The following is a 16,446-nucleotide window of genomic DNA, read 5'->3' on the forward strand; positions in this document are numbered from 1 at the left end:
CAGTGCCGTACACTTGCCGCGCACATATACACATGCTGTATATCAGGATGGGGCTCAGGATACTTGATTCACAGTGACATGTAAAAGTTTGGGCACCCCTGGTCAAAATGACTGTTATTGTGAACAGTTAAGCAAGTTGAAGATTAAATGATCTCTAAAAGGCCTAAAGTTACAGATGACACATTTCCTTTATATTTTAGGCAAAAAAATATATAGCTATATTTTCATCATTTACATTTTAAAAATTACAAAAAGGAAAATGGGCCGATGCAAAAGTTTGGGCGCCCTTGGAGATTTGTGTGCTCAGATAAGTTTGACCAAGGTCTCAGACCTTAATTAGCCTCTTAGGGTTATGGCTCGTTCACTATCATCTTAGGAAAGTCCAGGTGATGAAAACTTCCCAGCTTTATAAAATCCCAGCCTCCTCTAACCTTGTGCCAAAAACCAGCAGCCATGGGGTCTTCTAAGCAGCTGCCGAGCACTCCGAGAATGGAGGAGGCCACAAAGCACGAGAAGGCTATAAGAAGATAGCAAAGAGTTTCCAAGTTGCCCTGTCCTCATTTCAAAATATTAAGACATGGCTGTTACCAGGAACAGTGGAGATCAAGATAAGGTATGGAAGACCAAGCAAAATTTCAGTGAACACTTCTCGTAGGATTGCTAGGAGAGGCAAATCAGAACCCCCGCTTGACTGCAAAAGACCTTCAGAAAGATTTAGCAGACTCTGGAGTTGTGGCACATTGTTCTACTGTTCAGAGACACCTGCACAAATATGGCCTTCATGGAAGAGTCATCAGAAGAAAACCTCTCCTGCGTCCTCACCACAAAATTCAGCGTCAGAAGTGCAAAAGAATATCAAAACAAGCCTGAATCATTTTGGAAACAAGTCCTGTTGACCGATGAGGGTAAAATAGAACTCTGTGGCCACAATGATCAAAGCTATGTGTGGAGAGAAAAGGGCACAGAATTTCAGGAAAAGAACATCCCGCTAACCATTAAGCATGGGCGAGGATCAGTCATGCTTTGGAGTTATGTTTCAGCCAATAGCCACAGAAAAAAACTGTCCGGCACTTCCAGAACAAGAAATAGGTGAGAACAGGTGCTTACTAGGAGCTGCTACCTCCATATGCAACTAACAAACAAAGTAGCACTCTGCAACGCTAAGTATGCGAACATGAAATATATGAGATTTGAATAGATGTTTCAGACAATGGCACGGGGAACATTTCACGGGTAGAGGGAAGAATGGGTTCAATGAAATTTCAACAAATTCTTGATGCAAGAATAACACCATCTGTAAAAAAGCTGGAGGTGAAAAGAGGATGATTCTACAAATGGATAATGATCCTAAACTCATGTCACAATCCACCATAGACGACCTCAAAAGGCTCAAGCTGAAGGTTTTACAATGGCCCTCACAGTCCCCTGATCTGAACATCATTGAAAATCTGTGGCTAGACCTCAAAATAGCAGAGGATGCAAGACGACCCAGGAATCTCACAGAACTGGAGGAATTGTCCAAGGAAGAAAGGATGAAAATCCCTCAAAGAAGAACTGAAAGACTCTTGTTTGGCTACAAAAAGCGTTTACAAGCTGTGATACTTGAAAAGGGGGCACTAACCGTGCAGGGCGCCCAAACTTATGTATCGGCCCATTTTCCTTTTTGTAATTTTTAAAATGTAAAAGATTAATGATTTCCTCCCCACATTCTCCTCCTTTGTCCCATCTTGCAGGGAGCGGAACGGCCTTCGATTTCCACAGTCAGATCGATTACCTATTCCTGGTTGGCACAGAAGAAGGGAACATCCATAAGGTGAGAGTCACCGCAACTTTATATTAATATAATGTTACACACCCGCTAAGAAACCATTAGTAGTTTTGTGGCTGAACCAGGTGCAGGGTTTGAGAAATGTCCCGTTCTTCATCCTTGACCCCTGCGAAGATGTGCGCACTACAGAGGTAGGTGTCTAGTCCCCAGGATGCCCATCGATGATGGCCGGAGAGGATTGTAGTGCATTGAGGAGCAGATCCTGGGGACGGACTGCCGGTCAACACCAGGAGAATAACAACAGGTACTAAGAAGCGACATAGGAGCCGAGTGCCGGAACCGGATCACAGTCAGGGTTAGAGACAGGAGCTGCGATCAGGGTCAAGAGCCAAGGACATCTGGAGGAGAAGTGTGATAGTCTGAGGGTCCTCTAGACTGACCGTAGTAATGTTATCACCGAGCTTCGGTCAGGACCAGCAGGGTCACCATTGATCCCTGAGAGACCAGTCCAATCATCAAGGATCAGAAGTGGTGGACGGCTAATGCCACGACCAGGACCATCCAGACTCATCACTGGACCCAAGGGAGGCGAGTCCAATCTTAAAGGACCAGCGAGGACCGGAACTACTGGAATATGAAGAGGGAAGTGTTATGAAGCCCTTCATCCAAATGTAGGGAAAAAACGTGATCATGCCACACAAACCTGACTGAGGTGTGCGAAGATGGTCCTGAAGAAGAAGGGGCCCCTGATATCCCAAGGCTGAGGTTACATTACAAGCCCTGAATAAGTCGTCTACCATGATCTGCCCAGAAGTCACCACTTTAGAGAAACGTTCACTCACCGGCCCCATGGCATGATTAGGTAACCCCTACAGGCACTGGAGCGGTGGGCTCATCCTTGTGGACCCCTACAGGCACTGGAACGGTGAGCTCATCCTCGTGGACCCGTACAGTCACTGTAGTGGTGGGACCATCCTCTTGGACCCCTACAGTCATTGCTGTGGTGGGGTCATCCTCGTGGACCCCTACAGTCACTGTAGTGGTGGAGTAATCCTCGTGGACCCCTACAGGCACTGGAGCGTTGGGCTCATCCTTGTGGACCCCTACAGGCACTGGAGCGGTGGGCTCATCCTTGTGGACCCCTACAGGCACTGGAGCGGTGGGCTCATCCTTGTGGACCCCTACAGTCACTGCGGTGGTGGGGTCATCCTCGTGGACCCCTACAGTCACTGTAGTGGTGGAGTAATCCTCGTGGACCCCTACAGGCACTGGAGTGTTGGGCTCATCCTTGTGGACCCCTACAGGCACTGGAGCGGTGGGCTCATCCTTGTGGACCCCTACAGGCACTGGAGCGGTGGGCTCATCCTTGTGGTCTTCTACAGGCACTGGAGCGGTGGGCTCATCCTTGTGGTCTCCTACAGTCACTGCGGTGGTGGGGTCATCCTCGTGGACCTCTACAGTCACTGTGGTGGTGGGTTCATCCTCGTGGACCCCTACCATCACTGTGGCGGTGGGGCCATCATCTTGCACCTCTACAGTCACTGTGGTGGTGGGGTCATCCTCGTGGACCCCTACCGTCACTGTGGTGGTGGGGCTATCTTCGTGGACCTCTACAGTCACTGTGGTGGTGGGGTCATCCTCTTGGACCTCTACAGTCACTGTGGTGGTGAGTTCATCCTCGTGGACCCCTACCGTCACTATGGTGGTGGGGCCATCCTCGTGCACCTCTACAGTCACTGTGGTGGTGGGTTCATCCTCGTGGACCCCTACTGTCACTGTGGTGGTGGGGCCATCCTCGTGCACCTCTACAGTCACTGTGGTGGTGGGGCCATCCTCGTGCACCTCTACAGTCATTGTGGTGGTGGGTTCATCCTCGTGGACCCCTACAGTCACTGTGGTGGTGGGTTCATCCTCGTGGACCTCTACAGTCACTGTGGTAGTGGGTTCATCCTCGTGGACCTCTACAGTCACTGTGGTGGTGGGGCCATCCTCATGGACCTCTACAGTCACTGTGGTGGTGGGTTCATCCTCGTGGACCCCTACCGTCACTGTGGTGGTGAGTTCATCCTCGTGGACCCCTACCGTCACTGTGGTGGTGGGGCTATCCTCGTGCACCTCTACAGTCACTGTGGTAGTGGGGCCATCCTCGTGCACCTCTACAGTCACTGTGGTGGTGGGGTCATCCTCGTGGACCCCTACAGTCACTGTGGTGGTGAGTTCATCCTCGTGGACCCCTACCGTCACTGTGGTGGTGGGGCCATCCTCGTGCACCTCTACAGTCACTGTGGTGGTGGGGCCATCCTCGTGCACCTCTACAGTCACTGTGGTGGTGGGGTCATCCTCGTGGACCCCTACCGTCACTGTGGTGGTGAGTTCATCCTCGTGGACCCCTACCGTCACTGTGGTGGTGGGGCCATCCTCGTGCACCTCTACAGTCACTGTGGTGGTGAGTTCATCCTCGTGGACCCCTACCTTCACTGTGGTGGTGGGGCTATCCTCGTGCACCTCTACAGTCACTGTGGTGGTGGGGCCATCCTCGTGCACCTCTACAGTCACTGTGGTGTAGGGGTCATCCTCGTGGACCCCTACAGTCACTGTGGTGGTGAGTTCATCCTCGTGGACCCCTACCGTCACTGTGGTGGTGGGGCCATCCTCGTGCACCTCTACAGTCACTGTGGTGGTGGGGCCATCCTCGTGCACCTCTACAGTCACTGTGGTGGTGGGGTCATCCTCGTGGACCCCTACAGTCACTGTGGTGGTGAGTTCATCCTCGTGGACCCCTACCGTCACTGTGGTGGTGGGGCCATCCTCGTGCACCTCTACAGTCACTGTGGTGGTGGGTTCCTCCTCGGGGACCCCTACAGTCACTGTAGTGGTGGGGTCATCTTCGTAGACCCCTACAGTCACTGTAGTGGTGGGGCCATCCTCGTGGACCTCTACAGTCACTGTGGTGGTGAGTTCATCCTCGTGGACCCCTACCGTCACTGTGGTGGTGGGGCCATCCTCGTGCACCTCTACAGTCACTGTGGTGGTGGGGCCATCCTCGTGGACCTCTACAGTCACTGTGGTGGTGGGGTCATCATTGTGGACCCCTACCGTCACTGTGGTGGTGGGGCCATCCTCGTGCACCTCTACAGTCACTGTGGTGGTGGGGCCATCCTCGTGCACCTCTACAGTCACTGTGGTGGTGGGGCCATCCTCGTGCACCTCTACCGTCACTGTGGTGGTGGGGCCATCCTCGTGCACCTCTACAGTCACTGTGGTAGTGGGGCCATCCTCGTGGACCTCTACAGTCACTGTGGTGGTGGGGTCATCCTTCTGGACCCCTACCGTCACTGTGGTGGTGGGGCCATCCTCGTGCACCTCTACAGTCACTGTGGTGGTGAGTTCATCCTCGTGGACCCCTACCTTCACTGTGGTGGTGGGGCTATCCTCGTGCACCTCTACAGTCACTGTGGTGGTGGGGCCATCCTCGTGCACCTCTACAGTCACTGTGGTGTAGGGGTCATCCTCGTGGACCCCTACAGTCACTGTGGTGGTGAGTTCATCCTCGTGGACCCCTACCGTCACTGTGGTGGTGGGGCCATCCTCGTGCACCTCTACAGTCACTGTGGTGGTGGGTTCCTCCTCGGGGACCCCTACAGTCACTGTAGTGGTGGGGTCATCTTCGTAGACCCCTACAGTCACTGTAGTGGTGGGGCCATCCTCGTGGACCTCTACAGTCACTGTGGTGGTGAGTTCATCCTCGTGGACCCCTACCGTCACTGTGGTGGTGGGGCCATCCTCGTGCACCTCTACAGTCACTGTGGTGGTGGGGCCATCCTCGTGGACCTCTACAGTCACTGTGGTGGTGGGGTCATCATTGTGGACCCCTACCGTCACTGTGGTGGTGGGGCCATCCTCGTGCACCTCTACAGTCACTGTGGTGGTGGGGCCATCCTCGTGCACCTCTACAGTCACTGTGGTGGTGGGGCCATCCTCGTGCACCTCTACCGTCACTGTGGTGGTGGGGCCATCCTCGTGCACCTCTACAGTCACTGTGGTGGTGGGGCCATCCTCGTGCACCTCTACAGTCACTGTGGTGGTGGGGTCATCCTCGTGGACCCCTACAGTCAATGTGGTGGTGGGGTCATCCTCGTGGACCCCTACAGTCACAGCTAGTCCTAGACGACCTGTCGGGTTTTAGCTTTGTGCCATTGTAGTGTATTTCCTCCTTTTTAAGCTTTGAATTAATTTCACATATTTTCCTCTAGTCACATCCAGATCTGCTGTTGAAGTTCTTTAGAAGCTTACCTCCCATTTGCTGCTCGGTGTTGATTAGGTAGTCATTGTCCCATCATGCCCTGCACTGATCTTGGGAAGGACATTTGTGAATGCAGCTCTGGATGTGACTACTGATCATAGAAGCAAAACATTGATACAATTCCTCAACATGAAGCAGAGATATTAACTGCGAAGTGTCCAGCAATCAGGGGAGATTTCCTTTAAGGATTTCTCAGTTCTTGAGAAAATTGCCCCTTACTTCTAATCCCACTTGCCGGCCCCCCGTCCGTCAGGACCGATGCCGTAATCCCTCCTGGATCCGTGTAATGGGATTTGGTTGTGATTCAGAAACCTTCCTGGAAATGGCAGATAATCTGTGGGAGCAGGAGGCGCTCCGGAGCCGTCCGGGGAGGGTTCCTCATCAGCTGGACTAGCGCTGCCATAATACACAGCGGGGGGACGAGTGCTGCCTATAGAGGGGCCGTATAATGACGGCACGGGGTGAAGGAGCGGACACTGCGGGGGGACGAGTGCTGCCTATAGAGGGGCCTTATAATGACGGCACGGGGTGGAGGAGCTGACGCTGCGGGGGGACGAGTGCTGCCTATAGAGGGGCCGTATAATGACGGCACGAGGTGGAGGAGCGGACGCTGTGGGGGAACGAGTGCTACCTATAGAGGGGCCATATAATGACGGCACGGGGTGGAGGAGCGGATGCTGCGGGGGAACGAGTGCTGCCTATAGAGGGGCCGTATAATGACGGCACGAGGTGGAGGAGCGGACGCTGTGGGGGAACGAGTGCTGCCTATAGAGGGGCCGTATAATGACGGCACGGGGTGAAGGAGCGGACGCTGCGGGGGGACGAGTGCTACCTATAGAGGGGCCGTATAATGACGGCACGGGGTGGAGGAGCGGATGCTGCGGGGGAACGAGTGCTGCCTATAGAGGGGCCGTATAATGACGGCACTGGGTGGAGGAGTGGACGCTGTGGGGGAGCGAGTGCTGCCTATAGAGGGGCCTTATAATGACGGCACGAGGTGGAGGAGCGGACGCTGCGGGGGGGACGAGTGCTGCCTATAGAGGGGCCGTATAATGACGGCACGGGGTGGAGGAGCGGATGCTGCGGGGGAACGAGTGCTGCCTATAGAGGGGCCGTATAATGACGGCACGAGGTGGAGGAGCGGACGCTGCGGGTGGACGAGTGCTGCCTATAGAGGGGCCGTATAATGACGGCACCGGGTGGAGGAGTGGACGCTGTGGGGGAACGAGTGCTGCCTATAGAGGGGCCGTATAATGACGGCACGAGGTGGAGGAGCGGACGCTGCGGGTGGACGAGTGCTGCCTATAGAGGGGCCGTATAATGACGGCACCGGGTGGAGGAGTGGACGCTGTGGGGGAACGAGTGCTGCCTATAGAGGGGCCGTATAATGACGGCACGAGGTGGAGGAGCGGACGCTGCGGGGGGACGAGTGCTGCCTATAGAGGGGCCGTATAATGACGGCACGGGGTGGAGGAGCGGATGCTGCGGGGGAACGAGTGCTGCCTATAGAGGGGCCGTATAATGACGGCACGAGGTGGAGGAGCGGACGCTGCGGGGGGGACGAGTGCTGCCTATAGAGGCGCCGTATAATGACGGCATGGGTTGGAGGAGCAGACGCTGCGGGGGGGCGAGTGCTGCCTATAGAAGGGCCGTATAATGACGGCACGGGGTGAAGGAGCGGACGCTGCGGGGGGACGAGTGCTGTCTATAGAGGGCCGTATAATGACGGCACGGGGTGGAGGAGCGGACTCTGCGGGGGGGACGAGTGCTGCCTATAGAGGGGCCGTATAATGACGGCATGAGGTGGAGGAGCGGACGCTGCGGTGGGACGAGTGCTGGCTATAGAGGGGCCGTATAATGACGGCACGGGGTGAAGGAGCGGACGCTGCGGGGGGACGAGTGCTGCCTATAGAGGGGCCGTATAATGACGGCACGGGGTGAAGGAGCGGACGCTGCGGTGGGACGAGTGCTGCCTATAGAGGGGCCGTATAATGACGGCACGGGGTGAAGGAGCGGACACTGCGGGGGGACGAGTGTTTCCTCTGTAGAGGGACCGTATAATGACAGCATGAGGTGGAGGAGCGGACGCTGTGGTGGGACGAGTGCTGGCTATAGAGGGGCCGTATAATGACGGCATGAGGTGGAGGAGCGGACGCTGCGGTGGGACGAGTGCTGGCTATAGAGGGGCCGTATAATGACGGCACAGGGTGGAGGAGCGGACGCTGCCGTGGGACGAGTGCTGCCTATAGAGGGGCCGTATAATGACGGCACGGGGTGAAGGAGCGGACACTGCGGGGGAACGAGTGCTGCCTATAGAGGGGCCGTATAATGACGGCACGGGGTGAAGGAGCGGACGCTGCGGGGGGACGAGTGCTGCCTATAGAGGGGCCGTATAATGACGGCACGAGGTGGAGGAGCGGACACTGCGGGGGGGCGAGTGCTGCCTATAGAGGGGCCGTATAATGACGACACGGGGTGGAGGAGCGGACGCTGTCGGGGGGCGAGGGCTGTCTATAGAGGGGCCGTATAATGACGGCACGGGGTGGAGGAGCGGACGCTGCGGAGGAACGAGTGCTGCCTCTGTAGAGGGGCCGTATAATGACAGCATGGGGTGGAGGAGCGGACGCTGCGGGGGGACGAGTGCTGCCTCTGTAGAGGGGCCGTATAATTACGGCACGGGATGGAGGAGCGGACGCTGCGGAGGAACGAGTGCTGCCTCTGTAGAGGGGCCGTATAATGACGGCACTGGGTGGAGGAGCGGACGCTGCGGGGGGACAAGTGCTGCCTATAGAGGGGCCGTATAATGACGGAACAGGTTGAAGGAGCGGACACTGCGGGGGGACGAGTGCTGTCTATAGAGGGGCTATATAATGACGGCACGGGGTGAAGGAGCGGACGCTGCGTTGGACGAGTGCTGCCTATAGAGGCGCCGTATAATGACGACACGGAGTGAAGGAGCGGACACTGCGGGGGGACGACTGCTGCCTATAGAGGGGTCGTATAATGACGGCACTGGGTGAGGGAGCGGACGCTGCGTGGGGACAAGTGCTGCCTATAGAGGGGCCGTATAATGACGGCACAGGGTGAAGGAGCGGACGCTGCGGGGGGGCGAGTGCTGCCTATAGAGGGGCCGTATAATGACGGCACGGGGTGAAGGAGCGGACGCTGCGGGGGGACGAGTGCTGCCTATAGAGGGGCCGTATAATGACGGCACGGGGTGAAGGAGCGGACGCTGCGGGGGGGGCGAGTGCTGCCTATAGAGGGGCCGTATAATGAGGACACGGGGTGGAGGAGCGGACGTTGTCGGGGGATGAGTGCTGTCTATAGAGGGGCCGTATAATGACCGCACGAGGTGGAGGAGCTGACGTTGTCGGGGTACGAGTGCTGTCTATAGAGGGGCCGTATAATGACGGCACGGGGTGGAGGAGCGGACGCTGCCGGGGGACGAGTGCTGCCTATAGAGGGGCCGTATAATGACGGCATGAGGTGGAGGAGCGGACGCTGCGGGGGGGCGAGTGCTGCCTATAGAGGGGCCGTATAATGACGACACTGGGTGGAGGAGCGGACGTTGTCGGGGTACGAGTGCTGTCTATAGAGGGGCCGTATAATGACAGCATGGGGTCACCAGAGAGCAGTAAGATCGTTTGGTCATGCGCAGTGCATGACCAAACGATCTTCTACCTGTGCAGCGGTGACAGCCTGCATGGCACAGGGATGGTGCTCCATCCCTATGCTATGCAGGCGATCAGAATGAAAAAAGTGAAAGTCCCATAGTGGGACAAAGTATAAAAGTAAAAATACTTTCAGAAAGTGAAAAAAAATAAAAATAAATAAATAATCCGCCAAAAATAAAAATATAATGTACCCATCAATAAACATTATTATGAAAAAAAAACAACAAACAATAAAAGTACACATATTTGGTATCGCCGCGTCCGGAACAACCTGACCTATAAAACTATCCCACTAGTTAACCCCTTCAGTGAACACGGTAAAAAAATAAAATAAAAAACGAAGCAAAAACAATGCTTTATCATCATACCGCCAAACAAAAAATGGAATAACACGCGATCAAAAATACGGAAGTAAATAAAAATATTACCGCTGAAAACGTCATCTTGTCCCGCAAAAAACAAGCCGCCATACAGCTCCATCATCCGAAAAATAAAAAAGTTATAGCTCTCAGAATAAAGCGATGCAAAAAAATAATTTTTTCTATGAAATATCTTTTATTGTGTAAAAGTGCAAAACATGGAAAAACTATATAAATGTGGTACCGCTGTAAACGTACTGACCCGAAGAATAAAGCTGCCTTATCAATTTTACCACACGCGGAACAGCATAAAAAAAAAACCCCCAAAAAAACAATTCCTGAATTGTTGGTTTTTGTTTATTCTGCCTCCCAAAAATCGGAATAGAAAGCGATCAAAAAATGTCACGTGCCCGAAAATGGCACCAATAACAACGTCAACTCATCCTGCAAAAAACAAGCCGTCAAATGACTCTGTCGGCCAAAATATGGAAAAATTATAGCTCTCAAAATATGGCGATGCAAAAACTAGATTTTACAAAAAATGCGTCTTTTAGTGTGTGACAGCTGTCAATCATAAACATATGATTCTGGTATCGCTGTAGTCTCACCGACCCGAAGAATAAGGTCGTCTAATCACTTATACCGCATGAGGAACGGCGTAAAAAATAAACGCTAGGGCTGGGGTTGGTGTTAGGGTTGGGATTGGGGTTAGGGTTTGGGTTAGGGTTAGAGTTGTTTTTTTTTTTTAAAAAATGACTATATGGCGACTAGTGTTGAGCGCAAGTGCTCGCTACTTGAGTTTGCATCGGGTACTCGGGTATGCACTGAGTATCGCGGGTGCTCGAGTGACTTGCATACTCAAGTACCCGATGCAAACTCAAGTAGCGAGCACTTGCGCTCAAGACTAATGACAACTTATTCAATATGATGACCTAATGTTATCAAATTCTATGTCGTACCTCTGGGTTCAAAATGTTCACTATACCCCTTAATAAAATCCTTGAAGAGTGTAGTTTCCAAAATGGGGTCACTTGTGGGGGGTTTCCACTATTTAGGCAGCCGATTTTGCGTTCAAAAAGTCACACAGTGCTCCTTCCCTTCTGAACTCTGCCGTGCGCCCAAGCACTGTATTTTCCCCACATATGTGTTTTTTGTCGTACTCAGGAGAAATTGCCCAAAAGTTTTTTGGGGTCCATTTTCTCCTCTTACCCTTGTGAAAATAAAAAAATTGGGGCTAAAACATAATTTTTGTGGAAAAAGTTTGATTTCTTTATTTTCACGGCTCCATGTTATAAACTTCTGTAAAGGACTTGGGGGTTCAAGGTGCTCACCACACATCTAGGTAAGTTTCCTGAGGGGTATAGTTTCCAAAATGGTGTCACTTGTGGGGGGTTTCCACTGTTTAGGCACATCAGGGGCACATCCGCTAATTATTCAAGCAAATTTTACAATCAAAAAGTCAAATGGTGCTCCTTCCCTTCTGAACCCTGCCGTGCGCCCAAACAGTGGTTTTCCCCCACATATGGGGTATCTGCTTACTCAGGAGAAATTGTACAACAAACTGCATGGTGCGATTTCTCCTGTTACCCTTATGAAAATGCAAAAGTGGGGGCTGAAAAACATTTTTGTTGGAAAAATGTGAACATTTTATTTTTACGGCTCAATGTTATAAACTTTTGTGAAGCACCTGGGGGTTCAAGGTGCTCACCATACATCTAGATAAGTTCCCTGAGGGGTCCAGTTTCCAAAATGGTGTTACTTGTGGGGGTTTCCACCGTTTAGGCACATCAGGGGCTCCCCAAATGCAACATGGCGTCTGCTAATTATTCAAACAAATTTTACATTAAAAAAGTCAAATGGTGCTCCTTCCCTTCCGAGCCCTGCCGTGCGCCCAAACAGTGGTTTTTCCCCACATATGGGGTATCTGGGTGCCCAGGGGAAATTGCACAACAAATTTTGGGGTCCATTTTTTCCTGTTACCCCTGCGAAAATAAAAAAAATTGGGTCTAAAGTAACATTTTTGTGAAAAAAGTTAAATGTTAATTTTTTTCTTCCACATTCCATAAATTCCTGTGAAGCACCTGAAGGGTTAATAAACTTCTTGAATGTGGTTTTGAGCACCTTGAGGGGTGCAGTTTTTAGAATGGTGTCACTTTTGGGTATTTTCTGTCATAAAGACCCCTCAAAGTCACTTCAAATATGATGTGGTCCCTAAAAAAATGGTTTTGTAAATTTTGTTGGAAAAAAAGAGAAATCGCTGGTCAACTTTTAACCCTTATAGCTCCCTAACAAAGAAAAAATTTGGTTCCAAAATTGTGCTGATGTAAAGTAGACATGTGGGAAATGTTATTTATTAACTCTTTTGTGTGACATATCTCTCTGATTTAAGGGCATAAAAATTCAAATTTTGAAAATTGCAAAATTGTCAACATTTTTGCCAAATTTCCGTTTTTTTCACAAATAAACGCAAGTGATATCGAAGAAATGTTACCACAATCATGAAGGACAATATGTCACGAAAAAACACTCTCAGAATCAGGGGGATCCGTTGAAGCGTTCCAGAGTAATTACCTCATAAAGTGACAGTGGTCAGAATTGTAAAAATTGGCCTGGTCATTAACGTGCAAACCACCTTGGGTTGTAAAGGGGTTAAATGGAAGAAGTTTGGGACCACCAGAAGTCTTCCTAGACCTGGCCGTCCAGCCACACTGAGCAATCATGGGAGGAGAGCCTTGGTGAGAGATGTAAAGAAGAACCCCAAGATCACTGTGGCTGAGCTCCAGAGATGCAGTAGGGAGATGGGAGAAAGTTCCACAAAGTCAACTATCACTGCAGCCCTCCACCAGTCGGACCTTTATGGCAGAGTGGCCAGACGGAAGCCTCTCCTCAGTGCAAGACATATGAAAGCCCGCATAGAATTTGCTCAAAAACACATGAAGGACTCCCAGACTATGAGAAATAAGATTCTCTGCTCTGATGAGACGAAGATAGAACTTTTTGGTGATAATTCTAAGTGTGTGGAGAAAACCAGGCACTGCTCATCACCTGCCCAATACAATCCCAACAGTGAAACATGGTGGTGGCAGCATCATGCTATGGGGGTGTTTTTCAGCTGCAGGGACAGGACGACTGGTTGCAATTGAAGGAAACATGAATGCGGCCAAGTACAGAGATATCCTGGATGAAAACCTCTTCCAGAGTGCTCTGGACCTCAGACTTGGCCGCAGGTTCACCTTCCAACAAGATAATGACCCTAAGCACACAGCTAAAATAACAAAGGAGTGGCTTCAGAACAACTCTGTGACCATTCTTGACTGGCCCAGCCAGAGCCCTGACCTAAACCCAATTGAGCATCTCTGGAGAGACCTGAAAATGGCTGTCCACCAACGTTCACCATCCAACCTGACGGAACTGGAGAGGATCTGCAAGGAAGAATGGCAGAGGATCCCCAAATCCAGGGGTGAAAAACGTGTTGCATCATTCCCAAGAAGACTCATGGCTGTACTAGCTCAAAAGGGTGCTTCTACTCAATACTGAGCAAAGGGTCTGAATACTTATGACCATGTGATATTTCAGATTTTCTTTTTTAATAAATTTGCAAATGATTGAAAAATGTAAAGGGGTCTGAAAACTTTCCGTACCCACTGTTTATAGGGGCAGACAGCAGTGTGTAAATGTCATGACCTTCTCCCTCCATCTCTGGTCCTGTCTCCTTGAGGAGCACAGTGTGGCCGCCCCCATGTCCGGGCACCACTGCACCTGCTCTCGGCCTGTCTACACTCGCGCTCTGCTGCTGTCTCTTATTGGATGTCTCTTTATCTCTGGCAGTGCTCCAAGGCGTATTCCAGCCAGTTCCTGGACACGTTCGATGCTCACAATATGGCGGTGGACACCGTGCGATGGAATCCGTTCCACCCCAAAGTCTTCATCACCTGCAGCTCCGACTGGACTGTGAAGATCTGGGAACACAGCGTCAAGTATGTCCTGGCATTGTAGACCCCCCAATGTACCAGAGACCCCCAGAAGCATAGCAGTGTTACTGACAGCTGTATGGTATGGGGGTCCCTGCCCCAATACAACACATAGAGAGGGGATCTAAAGTGTGAGGACACCCAGATTGTGACATATGTCAGTACGCCATTGCTATCATATCTGCCCCGTCCCCATCACTCACAGCTGATGGTTTGTTACAGTGTATTCTGCCCCATCCCCATCACTCACAGCTGATGGTTTGTTACAGTGTATCCTGCCCCGTCCTCATCACTCACAGCTGATGGTTTGTTACAGTGTATCCTGCCCCGTCCCCATCACTCACAGCTGATGGTTTGTTACAGTGTATCCTGCCCCGTCCCCATCACTCACAGCTGATGGTTTGTTACAGTGTATCCTGCCCCGTCCCCATCACTCACAGCTGATGGTTTGTTACAGTGTATCCTGCCCCGTCCTCATCACTCACAGCTGATGGTTTGTTACAGTGTATCCTGCCCCGTCCCCATCACTCACAGCTGATGGTTTGCTACAGTGTATCCTGCCCCGTCCTCATCACTCACAGCTGATGGTTTGTTACAGTGTATCCTGCCCCGTCCCCATCACTCACAGCTGATGGTTTGCTACAGTGTATCCTGCCCCGTCCTCATCATTCACAGCTGATGGTTTGTTACAATGTATCCTGCCCCGTCCCCATCACTCACAGCTGATGGTTTGTTACAGTGTATCCTGCCCCGTCCCCATCACTCACAGCTGATGGTTTGTTACCGTGTATCCTGCCCCGTCCCCATCACTCACAGCTGATGGTTTGTTACAGTGTATCCTGCCTCGTCCTCATCACTCACAGCTGATGGTTTGTTACAGTGTATCCTGCCCCGTCCTCATCACTCACAGCTGATGGTTTGTTACAGTGTATCCTGCCTCGTCCTCATCACTCACAGCTGATGGTTTGTTACAGTGTATCCTGCCCCGTCCTCATCACTCACAGCTGATGGTTTCTTACAGTGTATCCTGCCCCGTCCTCATCACTCACAGCTGATGGTTTGTTACAGTGTATCCTGCCCCGTCATCTTCTTATTGCAGGACTTTGTATCAAATGTTGATTATTATTTATATTACTTGATTGTAAGAAACCCTGATAAAGGTAAGCTAGTGGTGGTCTCAGAATAAGCCCACCGTGTATGGCACTTATCATGTGTACGGCCTGACCTGCCCCGGACCCCGCTGATGTCCAGGAAGGAGCAGCATCTCTGGGCACGGTGTTGTTGAGGGTTGTAGTCCCCTTATATTTAGATGCGTTGCCTCCTCGTGGACCCCCTGACAGACCTGGGGAAAGTTCCTGCTGTCCAGTGAATCACCTGATGGTGCAGGGATGTGAGTGATGCGGTGACCCCGATCGTCCAGTGACACTGACCGTCCTTCATCTCCGCAGGAAGCCCATGTTCGTGTTTGACCTAAACTCCGCCGTAGGAGACGTGGCGTGGGCGCCGTACTCCTCCACCGTGTTTGCAGCGGTTACTACGGATGGCAAGGTAAGGAAGGCCGCCTCCGCCATCTGCGCCTCCTGTGCGGAGCCGGAGCTACGGTTTATTGCTCGGCTCACACAGCTGATGGTTTGTTACAATGTATCATTGTAGATCCTGATTAACCTGGAGTCCAGAACAGAAGGACTAACATTGTCTGCACTGATACTTTGTAACAAAACCATGCTGTGGTCAGAGCTCTGATTCCTCTGTGCTGCTGTGTATTATAGAGAAATAATTATTGTACCTCTGTTATTAGTGCGTGATTGTATCAGCGAAGCCTCCATCAGTCACCGGGGCGTTATCTGTGGATTATACCTCTCCGTCTTCCTGCATCATTCTACCTTTCTCCCTTCTTCCCTGCCTATTTTCTTTTATTCTTTTCTTTCTCCCTTCCTTCCCCCTTTCCTCTTTTGCTTCCATCCTCTTTTCTTCATTTTTTTCCTTCCTCCCTTTATTCCTCCCTTCCCACGTTCCCCCTTTATATTCCTTCCTTCTGCCTGCTATTCCTCTTCCTTCCTTTTCTTCCTTCATCCCTTTCTCTTTTTCCTTCCTTCTTTCTTTCTTCCCACTTCTCCTTCCTCTCTTCCTTCATTTTCTTCCTTCCCTCTCTTCCTTCATTTTCTTCCTTCCCCTCTCTCCCTTCCCCTCTCCCCCTTCCCCTTCCACTCTCCCCCTTCCCCTCTCCCCCTTCCCCTCTCCCCCTTCCCCTCTCCCCCTTCCCCTCTCTCCCTTCCCCTCTCTCCCCTTCCCCTCTCTCCCCTTCCCCTCTCTCCCCTTCCCCTCTCTCCCCTTCCCCTCTCTCCCCTTCCCCTCTCTCCCCTTCCCCTTC

General features: G+C 51.8%; 1 protein-coding gene across 1 annotated transcript in view; it reads left to right on the forward strand.

The window, feature by feature from the left end:
* DNAI1 (dynein axonemal intermediate chain 1) overlaps nucleotides 1–16,446 on the forward strand; it is a 227,364-nt gene that overhangs the window by 128,806 nt on the left and 82,112 nt on the right. The window contains exons 17-19 of the mRNA XM_073655111.1: nucleotides 1,734–1,813; nucleotides 13,933–14,081; nucleotides 15,524–15,623. Of these exons, the coding sequence (XP_073511212.1) occupies nucleotides 1,734–1,813; nucleotides 13,933–14,081; nucleotides 15,524–15,623 (329 nt within the window). The remainder of the gene's footprint in view (nucleotides 1–1,733; nucleotides 1,814–13,932; nucleotides 14,082–15,523; nucleotides 15,624–16,446) is intronic.

This window comes from Phyllobates terribilis, unplaced genomic scaffold (genome assembly GCF_046119375.1).
Source record: "Phyllobates terribilis strain yellow unplaced genomic scaffold, ASM4611937v1 Scaffold_1__5_contigs__length_1240528914, whole genome shotgun sequence".
NCBI classification, from domain to species: Eukaryota; Metazoa; Chordata; class Amphibia; order Anura; family Dendrobatidae; genus Phyllobates; species Phyllobates terribilis.